Source organism: Syngnathus floridae, chromosome 12 (assembly GCF_059516105.1).
Source record: "Syngnathus floridae isolate MCC-2025c chromosome 12, RoL_Sflo_1.0, whole genome shotgun sequence".
In the NCBI taxonomy this organism is placed as follows: domain Eukaryota; kingdom Metazoa; phylum Chordata; class Actinopteri; order Syngnathiformes; family Syngnathidae; genus Syngnathus; species Syngnathus floridae.
Window position 1 is genome coordinate 1,056,816 of NC_142424.1, and position 15,283 is coordinate 1,072,098.

At 50.2% G+C, this 15,283-nt stretch overlaps 2 protein-coding genes across 4 annotated transcripts; both read left to right on the forward strand.

The window, feature by feature from the left end:
- The first annotated feature begins 308 nt into the window (after positions 1-308).
- On the forward strand, positions 309-13,320 carry LOC148389334 (electrogenic sodium bicarbonate cotransporter 1-like). 3 transcript variants are annotated; one of them, XM_088391704.1, is made up of 26 exons: positions 309-589; positions 2,034-2,107; positions 2,277-2,465; positions 4,001-4,133; positions 4,747-4,907; positions 4,970-5,149; positions 5,318-5,413; positions 5,787-5,863; positions 5,927-6,084; positions 6,148-6,235; positions 6,581-6,735; positions 6,801-6,917; positions 7,011-7,185; positions 7,890-8,023; positions 8,450-8,712; positions 8,785-8,837; positions 8,915-9,100; positions 9,162-9,275; positions 9,463-9,624; positions 9,692-9,870; positions 9,933-10,005; positions 11,019-11,087; positions 11,158-11,331; positions 11,400-11,564; positions 11,978-12,051; positions 12,140-13,320. In XM_088391704.1, the coding sequence occupies exons 1-26, from the start codon at positions 573-575 to the stop codon at positions 12,231-12,233; spliced, it is 3,360 nt and encodes a 1,119-aa protein (XP_088247830.1). In that variant the 5' UTR covers positions 309-572; the 3' UTR covers positions 12,234-13,320. The 3 variants fall into 3 exon arrangements, with proteins under 3 accessions (XP_088247830.1, XP_088247828.1, XP_088247829.1); XM_088391703.1 differs by lacking the exon at positions 5,318-5,413 and adding an exon at positions 11,676-11,769 and having other exon boundaries at positions 310-589; XM_088391702.1 differs by lacking the exon at positions 5,318-5,413 and adding an exon at positions 11,676-11,769 and having other exon boundaries at positions 8,450-8,837.
- An 8-nt stretch (positions 13,321-13,328) lies between these two features.
- On the forward strand, positions 13,329-15,260 carry LOC148389335 (neuropeptide FF receptor 2-like). Its single transcript, XM_088391715.1, has 4 exons — positions 13,329-13,468; positions 13,640-13,943; positions 14,092-14,191; positions 14,267-15,260. The coding sequence occupies exons 2-4, from the start codon at positions 13,649-13,651 to the stop codon at positions 15,078-15,080; spliced, it is 1,209 nt and encodes a 402-aa protein (XP_088247841.1). The 5' UTR covers positions 13,329-13,468; positions 13,640-13,648; the 3' UTR covers positions 15,081-15,260.
- The last annotated feature ends 23 nt before the right edge of the window (positions 15,261-15,283 follow it).

The following is a 15,283-nucleotide window of genomic DNA, read 5'->3' on the forward strand; positions in this document are numbered from 1 at the left end:
ATTCTATAATATTGCAAATAACTAAAAGAGACTATCCAATTCTCCCTTGAAGCAGAATGCATTCTATTTGTAAATTTGCATTTAATTTTCTTTTTAAATGCCCTGACGTGTCAAACGGCTTGAAAAATGTTCTTGGTTTCTTAGAAGCGACTTGTAAATAATTGTTGTGTAATAGTCATTTACTATTATAATACAAAATCCATTTCAAATATTGACCGAGGTGTACCTGCGCGTGTTCGCGCATGTGCGTGTAAAGGTGGGGGAGTGACTCAGGGAAGCCGCCCCCATCTGACTGACGTCACTGAGGAGGAGGGATGACACTTAAGCGTGTCCAAAGGAGACACCAGCAGCCCAAGACACGCGGCCGACACTATTCTGGGTGCTTTTGGTCTTCAGCCGACCGCAATGGCACCTGGACCTCACCTGTGATACGCCTCCTCCACCCGATCGAGCCCCGCCAAGCATATCGGCCGGGACGCGCTTTCCAAAGCGGCCCGCAGCCTCTGCCGTTCGGCTACAAGTCGGCTCGTCGTCCGCCTCAACTGCCAAAGTAAGAAGAAGAAGACGCGACCATGAGTTCGGAGAAAAAGTAAGTCCGCAGCAACTTTTCAACAAACTTGACTAACTTTTTAAAAAAAAATTATGCATGTTGGTAACGATGACACGTTTTTAAAGGTGTCGCTAATCGGTTTTGCATGAGCTGTCAGCGTGCATTAAGGCGCAAGGGAATCGGGGAAGAGCGCGCACGAAAGCCCGAGGCACGCACGACAATGATCGCCCCCCCCCCCTCGCCCCCTCCCCACCGCAAGTGACGGGGAGAGCGTCACTTTTCCTCAGTTTCTACCACGTGTTGCTCTCCAACAAATTGCGCAATGTGCCGTTTCAGTATTTCTAGTAAAAACCTAGATGATTAGTCGCTCGTTTTTTCTCACGCGTAAGGTGTCGTTGGCCTCCTAGTTAGGACAGAGATCGCGCTATACATAAGCACCAAATCCGTTATTAGTGAGGTGAAACGCTTCACTAGTTGCGTGCTACTAGTAACAATATCAAATTGTACTTGCTGTACCACTAGCGCGTGCAAACCACTAGTTTTAGTGTTAGGGTCCAAATATTAGGAACGGCTCTTTCATTTTGACACAGCTGTGACCTGAATAATCTCCCTGGCGTGTCAATCAAAAGTGAAGTGATATTAACTGGGTGCTGCTTGTCTGTGTCATGCCATGTCTGATAATGATGAGGATGATGAAGAGGATGAAGAACCGGACTGATGCGGAAGAGGTCATAGAGCATTAAGATAAGATCATAGTAAGATTTGCGCACTCTTGTCGGATCTTATCTGCATTATGCTTTCAAGCACTGACTGAGTGAAAGGACACTATGTGTGAGAAGGGCATATGTTGGGGGGGGGGTGTTTTTTCCATGGGTCTGTGCGTGTTTTTCCGCACGAGTGTGTTTTTCCGCATACGAGCGTGTTTTTTTCCTCCGTGTGTTTCCGACCTGTTCCGGTAATTCTGGCCGGTCCGCCACCAGACCTTTGCCATCTCACGGCTGGAACCCGAGCCTGCACTTTCTCTGATTGGGGGGGCTATCCCATCGCTACACACACTCCTAAAGTTGGGCTCCCCTCCCTGTCCCAAGGGGATGCACTGTCTCCTTCCTGAGTTTGATTACAAGACTCTGCTCAACTAGCGTGATGCTAGTTGGGGAGGTGGGGTGGGGGCAGTCGTCCCCATGTCCGCACACTAAGCGGAAAGAGAGGGGGGCCAAGGACGACACAGGCGCTATCCAGGAGGAAACAACAGGCCTCCAAGAATACGTCAAGATGCTTAGGGAAGGCCTCGGGCAACAGAAGCCCGGAAAGAAGAAGGAGCCAGATGGGCTGTCGTGGATTCACTACCACCAGCACACTCAAAACATGCCAGTGGCTGGAATTGGAGCAAAAAATGGGCACATTTCATTCAATTGTCCGATTTGATCTCGGACAATATTGCCACAAAATGACAGGCGTGTTTTTGTTTTTACGCCTCCTGCAGAGTGGAGGATGAGGCCGTCCTGGACCGAGGGGCGTCTTTCGTCAAGCACGTGTGTGACGAAGAGGAAGTGGAAGGTGAGCCGTCTGTGTGGTTCCCCCCCCCCCCCCCCCCCCCCCCCCCGCACCACCAGGAAGCTTGGGTCATATTTGCACTCGGCCGTGTAACCGTGTCATCTTTCAGAACGGCTGAAATGTTGCTGGAGAGAAGAACTTATCCCCCAGTGTCATGTTGTTGTGTGGGCAGGTCATCACACGGTCTACATCGGCGTGCACGTTCCCAAGAGCTACCACCGCCGCAGACGCCACCGCCGCAAGTCCAGCCACAAGGAGAGGCGAGAGCGCGGCGAGCACGGCGGCGAGCACGGCGCCGAGGGCTACAAGTCGGATGGCGACAACGCCGACGACGTGGGCGCCAGTCTCCTCAAACCGCTCAGTGAGTCCCGCTCCCTTTATTTAATATTGAGATAGTCCTCACCCAAAAAAATAAAAAATAAATCTCTGACCAATAGAAATCAAGATAGCAACGTGTGACAAGCTCAGAGCTTTGTCGTCAGCGCACAGCAGATGTCGTCAGTCTTGGCGGAGGCTTAGTGGGATGCCTTAATCTGAGATTGACAAGATATGCATTTGTTATATGCGTTATTTGTAAAAGCGTCTTCTTCCAGGAAATGACATTGTTCGCTCCTGTGGATAAAAGCTAAACTGATGCTTGTTGCCATGGTTACCAAACATCCGCGATAGCATCGCTACAGCAGGAAGTTTGTGTACTTTTTGGGGCAGGAAGTGTTTGTTTGACACTCAAAATGCTGAAAATGTGAGCGAGAGAAGCAAGTTTGGGCAGATGACAAGCGCCCAAAGCCGGAATTTCCAAATGGCAAACAAAAAAAATGAGCACCTGATCATCAACTACTCCATCAAGTTTGTCCTCTTGCGTAAACATGCGTCATGCGTGTTGATTTTCACTTTCACCATGAGCATTTTTACTTTTCCGGGATCACGTCCTTTGCTTGCCACCTTCCTTATGGGTCGTGACCTCCTGTTTGATTTATTATTTATTCTCATGCTACGTGAGATCGCCACGGAGCAGATAAGCGTGGATGACTCGGTCCGCTTCACAAAGAAGCCTCTTTGTGTTTCCCTCTTGCTTTATCTTCAGGGTCTTGTCTCTGGGTTGGAACCGTCAAAGGTTCTTTTGTTCTCCAAAGACGAGGAAACCCGCACCGAGTTGGAACAGGCTTGAATTGTTCCTTGGTTTTTTATTTGTGACATTAGCTCTGCTAAATTAAGCACAAACGTCGGGATTACAAGATCAATTTGGAGCTTCTGGCCAGTCGGCTGTTGTGTAACTTTCCCAGTAGAGTGGCTCCTCGGGCTAATCCTCGTGCTGCCCCGTCATTCGACGAGTCGGCGGTTAAGCTCGAATCAATGAACGCCAAGGACAAAAGGCGGCGGTGGCGGCGGCGGCACGTGATGGAGACGCGGCCTTCTTGGCGTCAGATGGGTTTCTTGGAAGAACAGAACAGTTTCTCGCAGCGTGGGCGTGTCCGACAAGAGCGGTTTCAGTTCCTGATTGGTGTGTTTAATTGCCAGGATATAGTCACAACTTCAGAACCTGATGAACCTTCGAAAGGAGTCACTTTAGTTCGCCGGGCTTTCAAATAGTCGGCGTCCATGTTTGGAATGAGAACACAATGCGGCCAATCACTGACATCATTTGTATCTTTTTTTTTTTCACGACTGTGAGGAAAAATACCAGCACAGTCTAATGTGCTCCCCTCCTACGTTTTCATTCAGTCTGGCGGAAACGAAACCAGGAAGTGGAGGGTTGTAGCAGCGGGTGAGGGAGGGGGGGGGGGGGCATCTCATGACGTCAGGCGTCAAAGTTATGCACAACATCTCCTTTATCCTTCTCATTTTTTTCACTTTTTTCAAATGTCTCGGGACTAATTTGAGATCATGCGTGTTTAGTTTCGCCGGCGGAGAGAATCCGCTTTATCCTGGGCGAAGAAGATGACGCCCCCCCTCCTCCTCAGCTCTTCACCGAGCTGGACGAGCTGCTGTCGGTGGACGGGCAGGAGATTGAGTGGAAGGAGACCGCCAGGTAAAAGCCGTCTTTGTTTTTCAGGCCGGCTTCCAAGACTCTCAATGAATTATCGTCGCGTGTTGAATAGCGCTCGGCTCTTATCAGATGAATACCGGTAGTACCTGCCCCGTGGGAGCGGGAAACGGCAGAAACTCCCAGAGGTGGCAAATATGCTCACACGCTGTTCTTGAGAGGAAAAAAAAAAAAAAAAAAAGCAGCTAATTGTTTGCAAGAAAACACAATGTATTGATTCAATTGCTTCAGCTTCTCTTAAGTATATTTTATTAAATTAAAATTTAAAATGAAATTCGATTTGATGCTGAGGAATCAAGAGTGATTAAATAAAAAAAAATGCTTTTTTTGACACTGGGGAATCAAGAGTTATCAAATTAAATAAAAAATAAATACATTTTTGACGCTGGGGAATCCAAAGAGATGCCTCAAAAGTTTCACAGCAGAAAAAAAACCAAAAACCTGCTTGGGCGAGCTCCCCACCTCGGCAACCGTTGCCGAGCGCAACCCGACGCCCCGCGGGAAACCGCATCGGCCTCACCCGCCTCGGCAGAAGCAATCTTTTGTGTAGCTGACATCTGAGGCCAGATGAACAGAAAGTTGCTCGCCGTCCGTCCAGATGGATCAAGTTCGAGGAGAAGGTGGAGAAGGGCGGCGAGCGCTGGAGCAAGCCGCACGTGGCCACGCTGTCGCTGCACAGCCTGATGGAGCTCAAGACCTGCATCGAGAAGGGCACCATCTTGCTGGATCTGGACGCCGCCACGCTGCCGCAAGTCGTCGGTACGTGGCCTCCCGCCTCCTCAACCCGACCGGCGCCGACCCCGATGACCTCCCTTTCGCAGAGATGGTGACGGACAACCAGATCGAGAGCGGCCAGCTGAAGGCGGATCTCAAGGAGCGGGTCATGTACACGTTGCTGCGCAAGCATCGCCACCAGACCAAAAAGTCCAACTTGCGCTCGCTCGCCGACATCGGCAAAAGCGTCTCCAGCGCCAGCCGGCTCTTTTCCAGCCAGGAGAATGGTATGCCGACCCAAAAATAAGTCTTGCCCACTTTTTCCTGACATCTTAAACTTTCAATTCTTGACAATTCCGTTCATCTTTCCACTAATGACTTCCTTTCCTCCCTTCCTTCCTACTTTCCTTCCTTCCTTCCCGCTTTCTCCTTTTGGGCTGTCGGGGGCGTCAAAGCACGCAACCCCAACGAGCAGCCGGTGCCTTGTTTGTCTCCGCACGAGCCCGAAGACTCCTGCGAGGTCCTGAGGAGCGCCAGCATGGGCTACCTCTGTAAGTGAGGTCAAGGAGGAAGCGCTTGTTCTCTTTAGAAGATCCAATATTGCGACCAAAGAGTGACCTCGAGCGCTCCTTGGCATGGCCACGGACAATTAGGAGGAATTTGGAGATTTCTATCAAACAGATTTTGGGAGCATCTCTAATCCTGACTATCGGCTGAAGTTTAACAACGTTGCGGGCTCATTGAAGGCATTAGCCCGAACTTGGCCACGCATGAAAGAGCGCCTGGCGTGGGTTCTGGCAGGTTTTAATCCTGGCTTCTTTTAGCCCGGGTCATCCGCTTTGCCGCTTCTTTGGTTTCTCTTAATGCGCCGCTGAAACGCTTTTGGTGGGGATGCTAACAGGCGCCGCCGTGGCTTCCCCGCAGGTAGTCCCACCACGGCCCATCGCAACCTGACCTCCAACAGCCTGAGCGACTTCTCGGACAAGCCGGAGAAGGATCAGGTAGCGTGTTGCCATCGTCGGCGTCGGCCTCGCGTGATCTCATGTGATGTTCCTGGCCCTCAGCTGAAAAACAAGTTCATGAAGAAGCTTCCCCGCGACGCCGAAGCCTCCAACGTGCTGGTGGGTGAGGTGGACTTCCTGGAAACGCCGTTCGTGGCGTTCGTCCGCCTGCAGCAAGCCGTCATGCTGGGGGCGCTCACCGAGGTTCCGGTGCCCACCAGGTACGGACGTCGGAAGCCTGCTGCTGGCGTGCTAATGCTAACACGTTGTTCTGCGTGCGACAGGTTCCTCTTTGTGCTGCTGGGCCCGAAAGGAAAAGCAAAGTCCTACCACGAGATCGGAAGAGCCATCGCTACCCTCATGTCTGATGAGGTTTGTTCTTCAATTGAAATATTATCATAAATATTTGAAACAGTTCAGAAGCCTACGCTTTCCAAAAAACCTGTTGGACTCCATGTTGTGGTTGTGCCCGTCTGCTGTGCGGAATGTGAAGTTCCCACGCAGGCCTCCCAGAATGCACCTTGTGTCAACATGGCAGCACAGGAAGCGCTTTTCCAGGATTTCCTAAAGTTAAACTTTACCCCCAGAGGCATGTTCAAGCCCCATTGCCCTGGTGTGCTCGACCCTCCCCGCCCCCTCCGCCCTTCCTGGACTCCGACTGAGCCGTGATGTTTTTCCCCCACTGACGGCACGTGTGTTTTGTTGGACCGCCGCCAGGTGTTCCACGATATCGCTTACAAGGCCAAGGACCGGCAGGACCTGCTGGCTGGCATCGAGGAGTTCCTGGATGAAGTCATCGTGCTGCCCCCCGGGGAGTGGGACCCCGACATCAGAATAGAGCCGCCCAAGACGTTGCCGTCCTCAGACAAGAGGTGAGCGCTCAACTAAAGTTCGATGAAAATACGGAATTAAATCATAAGAATTGTGTGGTCCCCAGAAAGAACCAGTTTTCCGGCTTGGAGCCCCCGCCCATGAACGGAGATACCCCCCATGACTGGGGTCAAGGCGGGGGTGGAGGTCACGAGGTCGGCGAGGAGCTGCAGTGCACCAGAAAGTTAGAGACATTTTTTTTAAACAATTGTAGAAGGACTCAAGGATTTCATTTCTTTATCGTTATAATTTGTTTCTTGATGTATTTATTTGTCAGGTTCTGCGGTGGCCTGGTGCTGGACGTGAAGCGCAAGGTGCCGTTCTTCGCCAGCGATTTCTACGACGCGCTGCACATCCAGTCGCTGTCCACCATCTTGTTCATCTACCTGGGCACGGTCACCAACGCCATCACCTTCGGAGGGCTGCTGGGGGACGCCACTGAAAACATGCAGGTACGCTTTTCTTCCCATGTGTGTTAGCAGTGCGGCAAGTCGGCCTCCCGGCTGCCAACTCAAATATTTTCTTACTTTATTCCTCCGACTGTTGACACAGAGAAAAAGGGTTTGTGTGTTTGACCTTGGGCTGCTGACTCGGCATAAAACTCAGTTTGATCACGTGGTATTTTAAAAAGTTCTTTTTAAAGAAAAGACAGGTTTTTTTTTTTTAAATATACATATTTAAAAATATAATACATTCCAGTCCCCACGGGCTGTGGCTGACAAGAGCGCACACACACACACAGACACACACACACACACACACACGTGCACATTGCCAGTCTTTTGTGGCTCGCCATGCGATGGAGGGATTTGCGCTGGCTGTAAATAACCGCAGATCCAGATTACTCGCTAGCCTCCTCACGGCCGTGCGTTTCCACTGACCTCTACGCGCGCACACACTTTCAGTGAGTAGAGGGAATCCCCAACTTGCTGTGCGCCCCCCCCCCCCCCCCCCCCCCCAAAGGCACCTGAGGCTCAGAAGTGTCAATCGTGCAGTCAGCTGTTGAGTGGAAGCGAATTGCAAACAGGCCTGTCCTGATTGGCCGGCCCAGCGGCATGGCATGTGTGCATACGTGCGCGCGTGTGGGAGAAAAAGAACTTCCTGTTGAGTGAAAAAACAAAAATCAACAAAATGTGGTGACTGTGTCATGTGACAGGGCGTGCTGGAGAGCTTCCTGGGCACGGCTCTGACGGGCTGCGTCTTCTGCCTGCTGGCGGGTCAGCCGCTCACCATCCTCAGCAGCACCGGACCCGTTCTGGTCTTCGAGCGGCTCCTCTTCAACTTCAGCAAGTCAGTTTTCACCGTCTGGCGGCTCGGTGGCCGTTGCCGTGGCGAGTGGCCATAATTGCATCGCCGCCCTCCCTTCTCGCCTTTCCAAAACGCCGCCGCGCCCCTTCTGCCGTCTTCCGTGATGAATAATGAATGAATCATTTATTTTGACGTCATTGGTGAATAACTGCTCACCTGAAAGGAAGCAAGGACAACATTTGATATGTTAATAATAATAAAATAAAGAATTAAAATAATAAGAATCAAAAATGAAAACATTCCATTTGATTAGCTTTTGAGAAATAAAAGTGTTATTTGAAAATAAAAATACATTCTAGAAAATAAACAATACATTTCAGGACTCTTTGTAGAGTTCAAATGTTCTTTAGCTGATATAAAATGTTTAAAATGTCTAATGTTTAAAAATATGTGTCGTGTGGCGACCAGGGACCACGGCTTCGACTACCTGGAGTTCCGCCTGTGGATCGGGCTGTGGTCGGGCGTGTTCTGCCTGGTGCTAGTGGCCACGGACGCCAGTTTCCTGGTCAAGTACTTCACGCGCTTCACCGAGGAAGGCTTCTCGGCGCTCATCAGCTTCATCTTCATCTACGACGCCTTCAAGAAGATGATCAAGCTGGCGCACCACCACCCCATCAACGCGCACTACCGAGCCGAGCTTGTCACGTTGTACGACTGCACCTGCCAACCCGGTGAGTGCAAATTTGTCTTTTTTGCCGTGGCTGACCTGATTTTGTTCTTGTTTATTTTTTTCTTTCTCCAAGGCAACACCACGGACCTCTACGATCCCGCCGGCTGGACGAACAGTTCCGACCTGGTACCCAGGCGACGCCCCCGCCACGGCCTTTCCCGGCTCAGCAACAATACTAAGCGTCGTCTTTTTTTTTTTTTCAGCCGGAGAACGCCTCCTGGGCGACGCTCACCCGCGACCAGTGCTTCAATTACGGCGGGCGTCTGGTGGGCGAGGCCTGCGGCTACGTGCCTGACATCACCCTCATGTCCTTCATCTTGTTCTTCGGCACCTACACCTGCTCCATGGCGCTCAAGAAGTTCAAGACCAGTCGCTTCTTCCCCACCAAGGTGACTTTTGTTTTTTGCCGACGGGTTCCCCCGACCGACGCCATTTTGTCTTCTTTCCCAGGTGAGGAAGCTGATCAGCGACTTTGCCATCATCATCGCCATCCTTCTCTTCTGCGGCGTGGACGCTCTAGTGGGTGTGGACACGCCCAAGCTCATAGTGCCAAGCCAATTCAAGGTACACAGACTTAGCAGCAGCCATCTTTGTTGGCGCTCGTTCACATCGGACCCGCCGATTCAGCTCTTTGTTCAAAGTGACTGAGGAGGCACTGGAATAACCGGTTTAAGCGGGGAAAAAAAAGCTCCAGGTGTCCTCATGGACACAATGGCACCTTTCACACTGTCTTTTCCTTGTTTGTCCGCAGCCTACCAGTCCATCGCGAGGCTGGTTCGTGCGTCCCTTCGGGGGCAACCCGTGGTGGGTGTACCTGGCCGCCGCCCTCCCCGCCCTGCTGGTCACCATCCTGATCTTCATGGACCAGCAGATCACGGCGGTCATCGTCAACAGGAAAGAGCACAAACTCAAGGTGAGGTCCAAATCCGGGCCGCGGCTCGGCCCTCTGACCCACTGGTGGGTGCGCTTTGGTCCCGCAGAAAGGCGCGGGGTACCACCTGGACCTGTTCTGGGTGGCGGTGCTGATGATGGTGTGCTCCTTCATGGGCCTGCCCTGGTACGTGGCCGCCACCGTCATCTCCATCGCCCACATCGATTCGCTCAAGATGGAGACGGAGACGTCGGCGCCCGGAGAGCAGCCCAAGTTCTTGGGTGTCAGGTGGGGTCAGCGCATCAGCCATCCGAACCGATCCGTCCTCATTTTTGTTTTGTCCGTTCCAGGGAGCAAAGAGTCACCGGGACCATCGTTTTCATCCTGACCGGACTTTCCGTCCTCATGGCCCCCGTCCTGAAGGTGAGCGCCAGAGTTCTGCTCACGCAAACGTGGCTTACCGTCAGTTCATTTCAGGACAAACCGCTGTCACCTCTTGGCCCAAAACTATTCATCCCTTTCGAAATCTCTCAGGTGGACGTAATGTGTTGCGAAATGGAGCGCGATTAGTGAGTTTTCAAGCCGTGACATTAACCTTCAGGCCTTGCTGGGCCCCTTTGGACTCATCATTTCAATCTGGCAAGATTGTTAACAGCATTTTGGACTGGAGAGGCTCTTAAAGCATGGAGGACGCAAGGGTTCAGCCCATTAGGATCTCAATGTTAATGGCTCCAGATTTGCCTGAAATTGTCCCACGGATTAGTTGTGCTCTCAAGCTCTTTTTAGGACTGTGTGCTGTCCTCTCTCGAACCCAGCTGCCTCCGAAAAGTTCATCCTGTTAGGAATCTTAACATTTCCAATCTGTCATTACGGAGTAGACGTCAAAGCTGTTGTTGCTGGAATCACTGCGCCCCCTCGTGGACATTTGCATGAAGTGCTTAACATTGCCTCTCCTGTTACCATAACAAAGGGGAGTAATTAAGGACGGTTTGGGGAAAGTAGAATAATAATAAATGAATAAATCGTTCAATTTCAGGTAAATCCCTGTTTTATATTCTTAAATTAATGTTGCTATATTTATTATTTCGGTTTAAGTTGACAATTTTTGTCCCTCCCTGGCTGCCGTACTCACATCGATCTTTCGTCTGCAAACAAGAATCTTGAAACATCTGATATTACTTGTCAAACTGCTGATATTTTTAGGGAGACTTAAAAGAAATGTCAACAAATAAAAAGTGTCTATAAATACGCGTGCTTTTACTGCTTGTGGATTCCAACTCTCTGGAAAATTCGCGTGTGTAATTCTAGAACGTTACGAGAAAAGCTGCTTGCGGACTATTTTTACGTCGCTAAAAATAATCGTTTTTTTTTTTTAAATGGCGACACCTGTTTTGGTCATCAGTTGCGTTAAATCGACTGTGTGTGTTTTGTTGTAGTTCATTCCCATGCCGGTGCTGTATGGCGTCTTCCTGTACATGGGCGTGGCCTCGCTCAACGGCGTCCAGGTGAGTCGCTGACGTCAGCTGGAGTTGAATTGTGAATTTTCAATTTTTTAAATTTTTTTTGGGGCGTCAGTTCATGGATCGTCTGCAGCTACTCCTGATGCCGGCTAAGCACCAGCCGGACCTCATCTACCTTCGCCACGTGCCCCAGCGCCGCATCCACCTGTTCACCTTCATCCAGGCCTTGTGCCTGGCCCTCCTCTGGGTGCTCAAATCCACCGTAGCTGCCATCATCTTCCCCGTCATGGTGAGCCCGTCCGTCCCGAGGCTCATCGCTCCCAAAGTCTCACGAGGGTTTCCGATTTTCTCCGTCAGATCTTGGCCTTGGTGGCCGTGCGCAAGGCCATGGACTACGTGTTCTCCCAGCACGACCTGAGCTACCTGGACGACGTCATCCCCGAGAAGGACAAAAAGAAGAAGGAGGACGAGAAAAAGAAGAAGCACAAGAAGAAAGGCAGCATCGACTCTGAAAACGATTACGTACGTCTTTGTCTGGTTTTCCGTGTCGTCCGTGCTCCTCCTCTAGATGTGGTGTTTTTAACGTTGTTGTTGTGTCCCCCCCTCCTCATCCTCCTCCTCCTCCCGGTCCAGTCCGACTACCCCTTCCACGACAATATTCCCACTATAAAAATCTCCATGCCGATGATGGAGCAGGAGCCCATGTTGGGAAAGAAGTCTTTGGCTAGTGAGTACCAGCCAGGCATGGCTTTTTTTCGGGGGCTTTTTGCTGCTTCATGCTCGTCCCCGCCCCCCCACCTCTTTAAGTGTGTAGTACCCGCTTGGCTGCATTTAGTCCATTTCCATTTGGAGCCCAAAGTGCAAATTGGCTCATCTTCCAGTTCAAAGTGACTTTGACGCTAACGTGACATTGTTGACTCCGCCCCCCTCGGCAGGAAGCACATCGCAGGATTTCCTTAACACACATTCGCCGTGCTGAGCACCGCTTGCAGTCGTCCACAGTGGCCGAGTACGTGAGTTGGGACATGGTCGTCTCGATTTTGTCGCTCAGGCACGCACACATTAAAATGTTTTTCGTCCTCCCTGCCTACCCGCAGCCTTGAGCGAGGCGCCTATACCAAAGCGTCGCCTGACATCCCAGCGGAGGACAACCGTTTCTTCTGGAAAAAGTCCTCCGAAACGGACCTGTGAAAACATTTGAAGAGCAACTTCATTTTTTTTTTACTCTCCTTAGTGCTATTTTGAAAGATTCCTGGCTGGATCTATATATTGTTTTTTATTATGACAAAGCCATGAGCAGTTTTGTTGATCCAACATTCAGTATGACTGATTCCCGGAATTATTCTTAATTGCACAGAAGATAATTTATTCGTATCATCATCAATCTGAATTGTTTATTCCACTAAATAGGCCAATAAACTAGAAAAAAATTATACTCAAGCAAAAACAAAACAATCTAAATAACTAAATTGGCTATTTTTATTTTTTTATTTTCCACTAAGCAATTAAATGAATTATTTTTTAAATTATGCTTTTAGAGTAAACGCCATCAGGCAACATTTTAATATTGTAATTTTGTCCTGTGTTGATCTCACAGACAAATCTTGAATGGTAGACGCTTTGTGGTCTGCCTCTCATCCTCCATCTTTGATTTCTTCTTAAGAATGTAGTTCTACCTCCCATCCGTCTCTCTCTCTCTCTCTCTCTCTCTCTCTCTCTCTCTCTCTCTCTCTCTCTCTCTCTCTCTCTCTCTCTCTCTCTCTCTCTCTCCCTCTCCGTAGGTGCCAGACGTCTGTCATCGTGCAATTATGTTGGTGATCACAACACTGACTTTGATTTATTTCATTTTTTGAAATCTTCCATCCTTCCTTCCTCTCTTCCTCCCTTCAATATAATTTTCTAGTTTGAATATGTAGAGGGATTTTTTTTTTTTTTTTAAAGTACATATTTTGAGTAATCCTTTCAAATGTGACGGTATCGAATCATAACTCAGTGTTTGCAAAATCCACGCGGTGACAATCTATGCAAGCGCGATGCACAAAAGCAATGTGACGCAAACCAGACTGTCGTTCAAGCTGCTGCTTTCGACACGAGACTCAAATCAAAATCGTGTTGATCTTTTTTTTTGGATGTTTTTCTTTTTTTTTTTGTGGAGAAGTTTAGGCAATTTTGTACATGCACCTTATGGGCTCAATAATAATTGAAATAATGCAGACAGAAGAAACCTTTTTTTATGGTGGTGTATTTTTTGAATGACAAAATAAAACACTTAAATATATTTGGAAAGAAGTGACTGTGTTATGGTGGAGATGAATACGCCCCGCCTCCTGAGACACACGCACACACACACACACCTTGTATGTTGACCTGCTCCGCCAGTCTTTGAGTGACGCTTGCCGAGAGGGAATGCTGAAACGGACTGACGGGTAATTTCTATTGATTATTTATGATTATTATTATTTTTTTTATATTATTTATATTTATTATTATTCATTTTTTATATTTATTATTATTTATATTATTCATTGCTCTCTTTGTATTTGCACCAGTTTGTGTGCTTCTGCAAATCATTGCTCATTTATTTTCGTTTTTTTTAGAAAAAGAGCATGAAGCAGAACATCAGCAGGAACTCGTCATGGGGGCCGTGGCGTGGCCGCCGGGACAACGTGACTTACGTGGACTTCTACCTCCACCGGGCGTCGGTGGCGGCCGTGTTCGCCGCATCCTACCTGCTGATCTTCCTGCTGTGCATGCTGGGTAACGCCCTGGTTTGTTTCATGGTGCTTCGGCGCAGGAGCATGCGAACCGTCACCAACTTGTTCATCCTCAACTTGGCTGTCAGTGATTTGCTGGTGGGCATCTTCTGCATGCCCACCACTCTGGTGGACAACATCATTACAGGTACGCAACTTACTTGAGCCTGGCATCTTGGGTGTCCAAGCATATTTCAGGGGGGCAGTGCCCTTGCCCGCTCCCCCCTTAGCACCGCCATTGTGTACAACCAGAATTTTCGACTAAATTTCGAAATGTCTCCTGTTTTGTTTTTTAGGATGGCCTTTTGGGAACCTCGTGTGCAAAGTAAGCGGGACGGTCCAGGGAATCTCCGTGTCGGCGTCCGTCTTCACGCTGGTGGCCATCGCTGTCGACCGGTAAAGTGACCCTCTCGATTCTGTTCTCATGGGCGGGAGATCGTAAAAGCGTTCTTCCTCGGTTTGTCCGTGCAGGTTCCGCTGCATCGTTTACCCTTTCAAGCAGAAACTGACCATCGCCACCTCCAAGCTGATCATTGCCGTCATCTGGGTGCTGGCGGCAACCATCTCGTGCCCGTCGGGGGTCATGCTGCACGTGGCCCACGAGCCCAGCGTGCGTATCGTCCTGCGGCAACGCCAGGACAGCCGCCCCTTCTACTGGTGCCGCGAGAACTGGCCCAGTCCGGACATGCGCAAAGTCTACACCACCGTGCTCTTCGTCAACATCTACTTCGCCCCGCTCACCCTCATCGTCATCATGTACGCCCGCATCGGAGTGGCGCTCTTCAAGAGCGACGCGACGGGGGCGTCTCTGAGGAGGGACGGGCCGGGACCCGGCACAGAGGTCCGGCAGACCGTCTCCAGGAAGAAGAAGCGAGTGGTGGTCATGCTCTTGGTGGTGGCGCTGCTCTTCGCCCTGTCCTGGCTGCCGCTGTGGTCGCTGATGATGCTGAGCGACTACGGCAGCCTGAGCGAGGGCCAGCACCGCGTGGTCAACATCTACCTGTACCCGCTGGCTCACTGGCTGGCCTTCTTCAACAGCAGCGTCAACCCCATCATCTACGGCTTCTTCAACGAGAACTTCCGTCGAGGCTTCCAGGCCGCCTTTAGATTCCAGTTGTGCGCCGTCGTCACCGAGCACCAGAGGAGCTTTTCCCCTCGCGTCCGTGGCAACGACGTCCCCCCGATACGGCTCGCTTCTATGGGGGGGATCCGGCCCGGCTGGAGGGGTCGGGAGGCCTCGAGAGACCACGTAGGAGACCAGTACGTGACCGGGGAGGCTCGGTAGGTTTCCTAGACCAAAGACATGGTCCTGAAATCAAAGTATTTTTTGATTGCAGTGTCGAGTAAGTTCATCGCCATTTGTTGCCAGCCTATTTGCTGGTTAGCTTGTTAAAATGGATTGCTGGCGCTTTATTTGGATTGTGGTCAACAAAACAATAAATTGGATTCCAACCACCCATCGCAATCCCCACCATTGATCATTCAAAT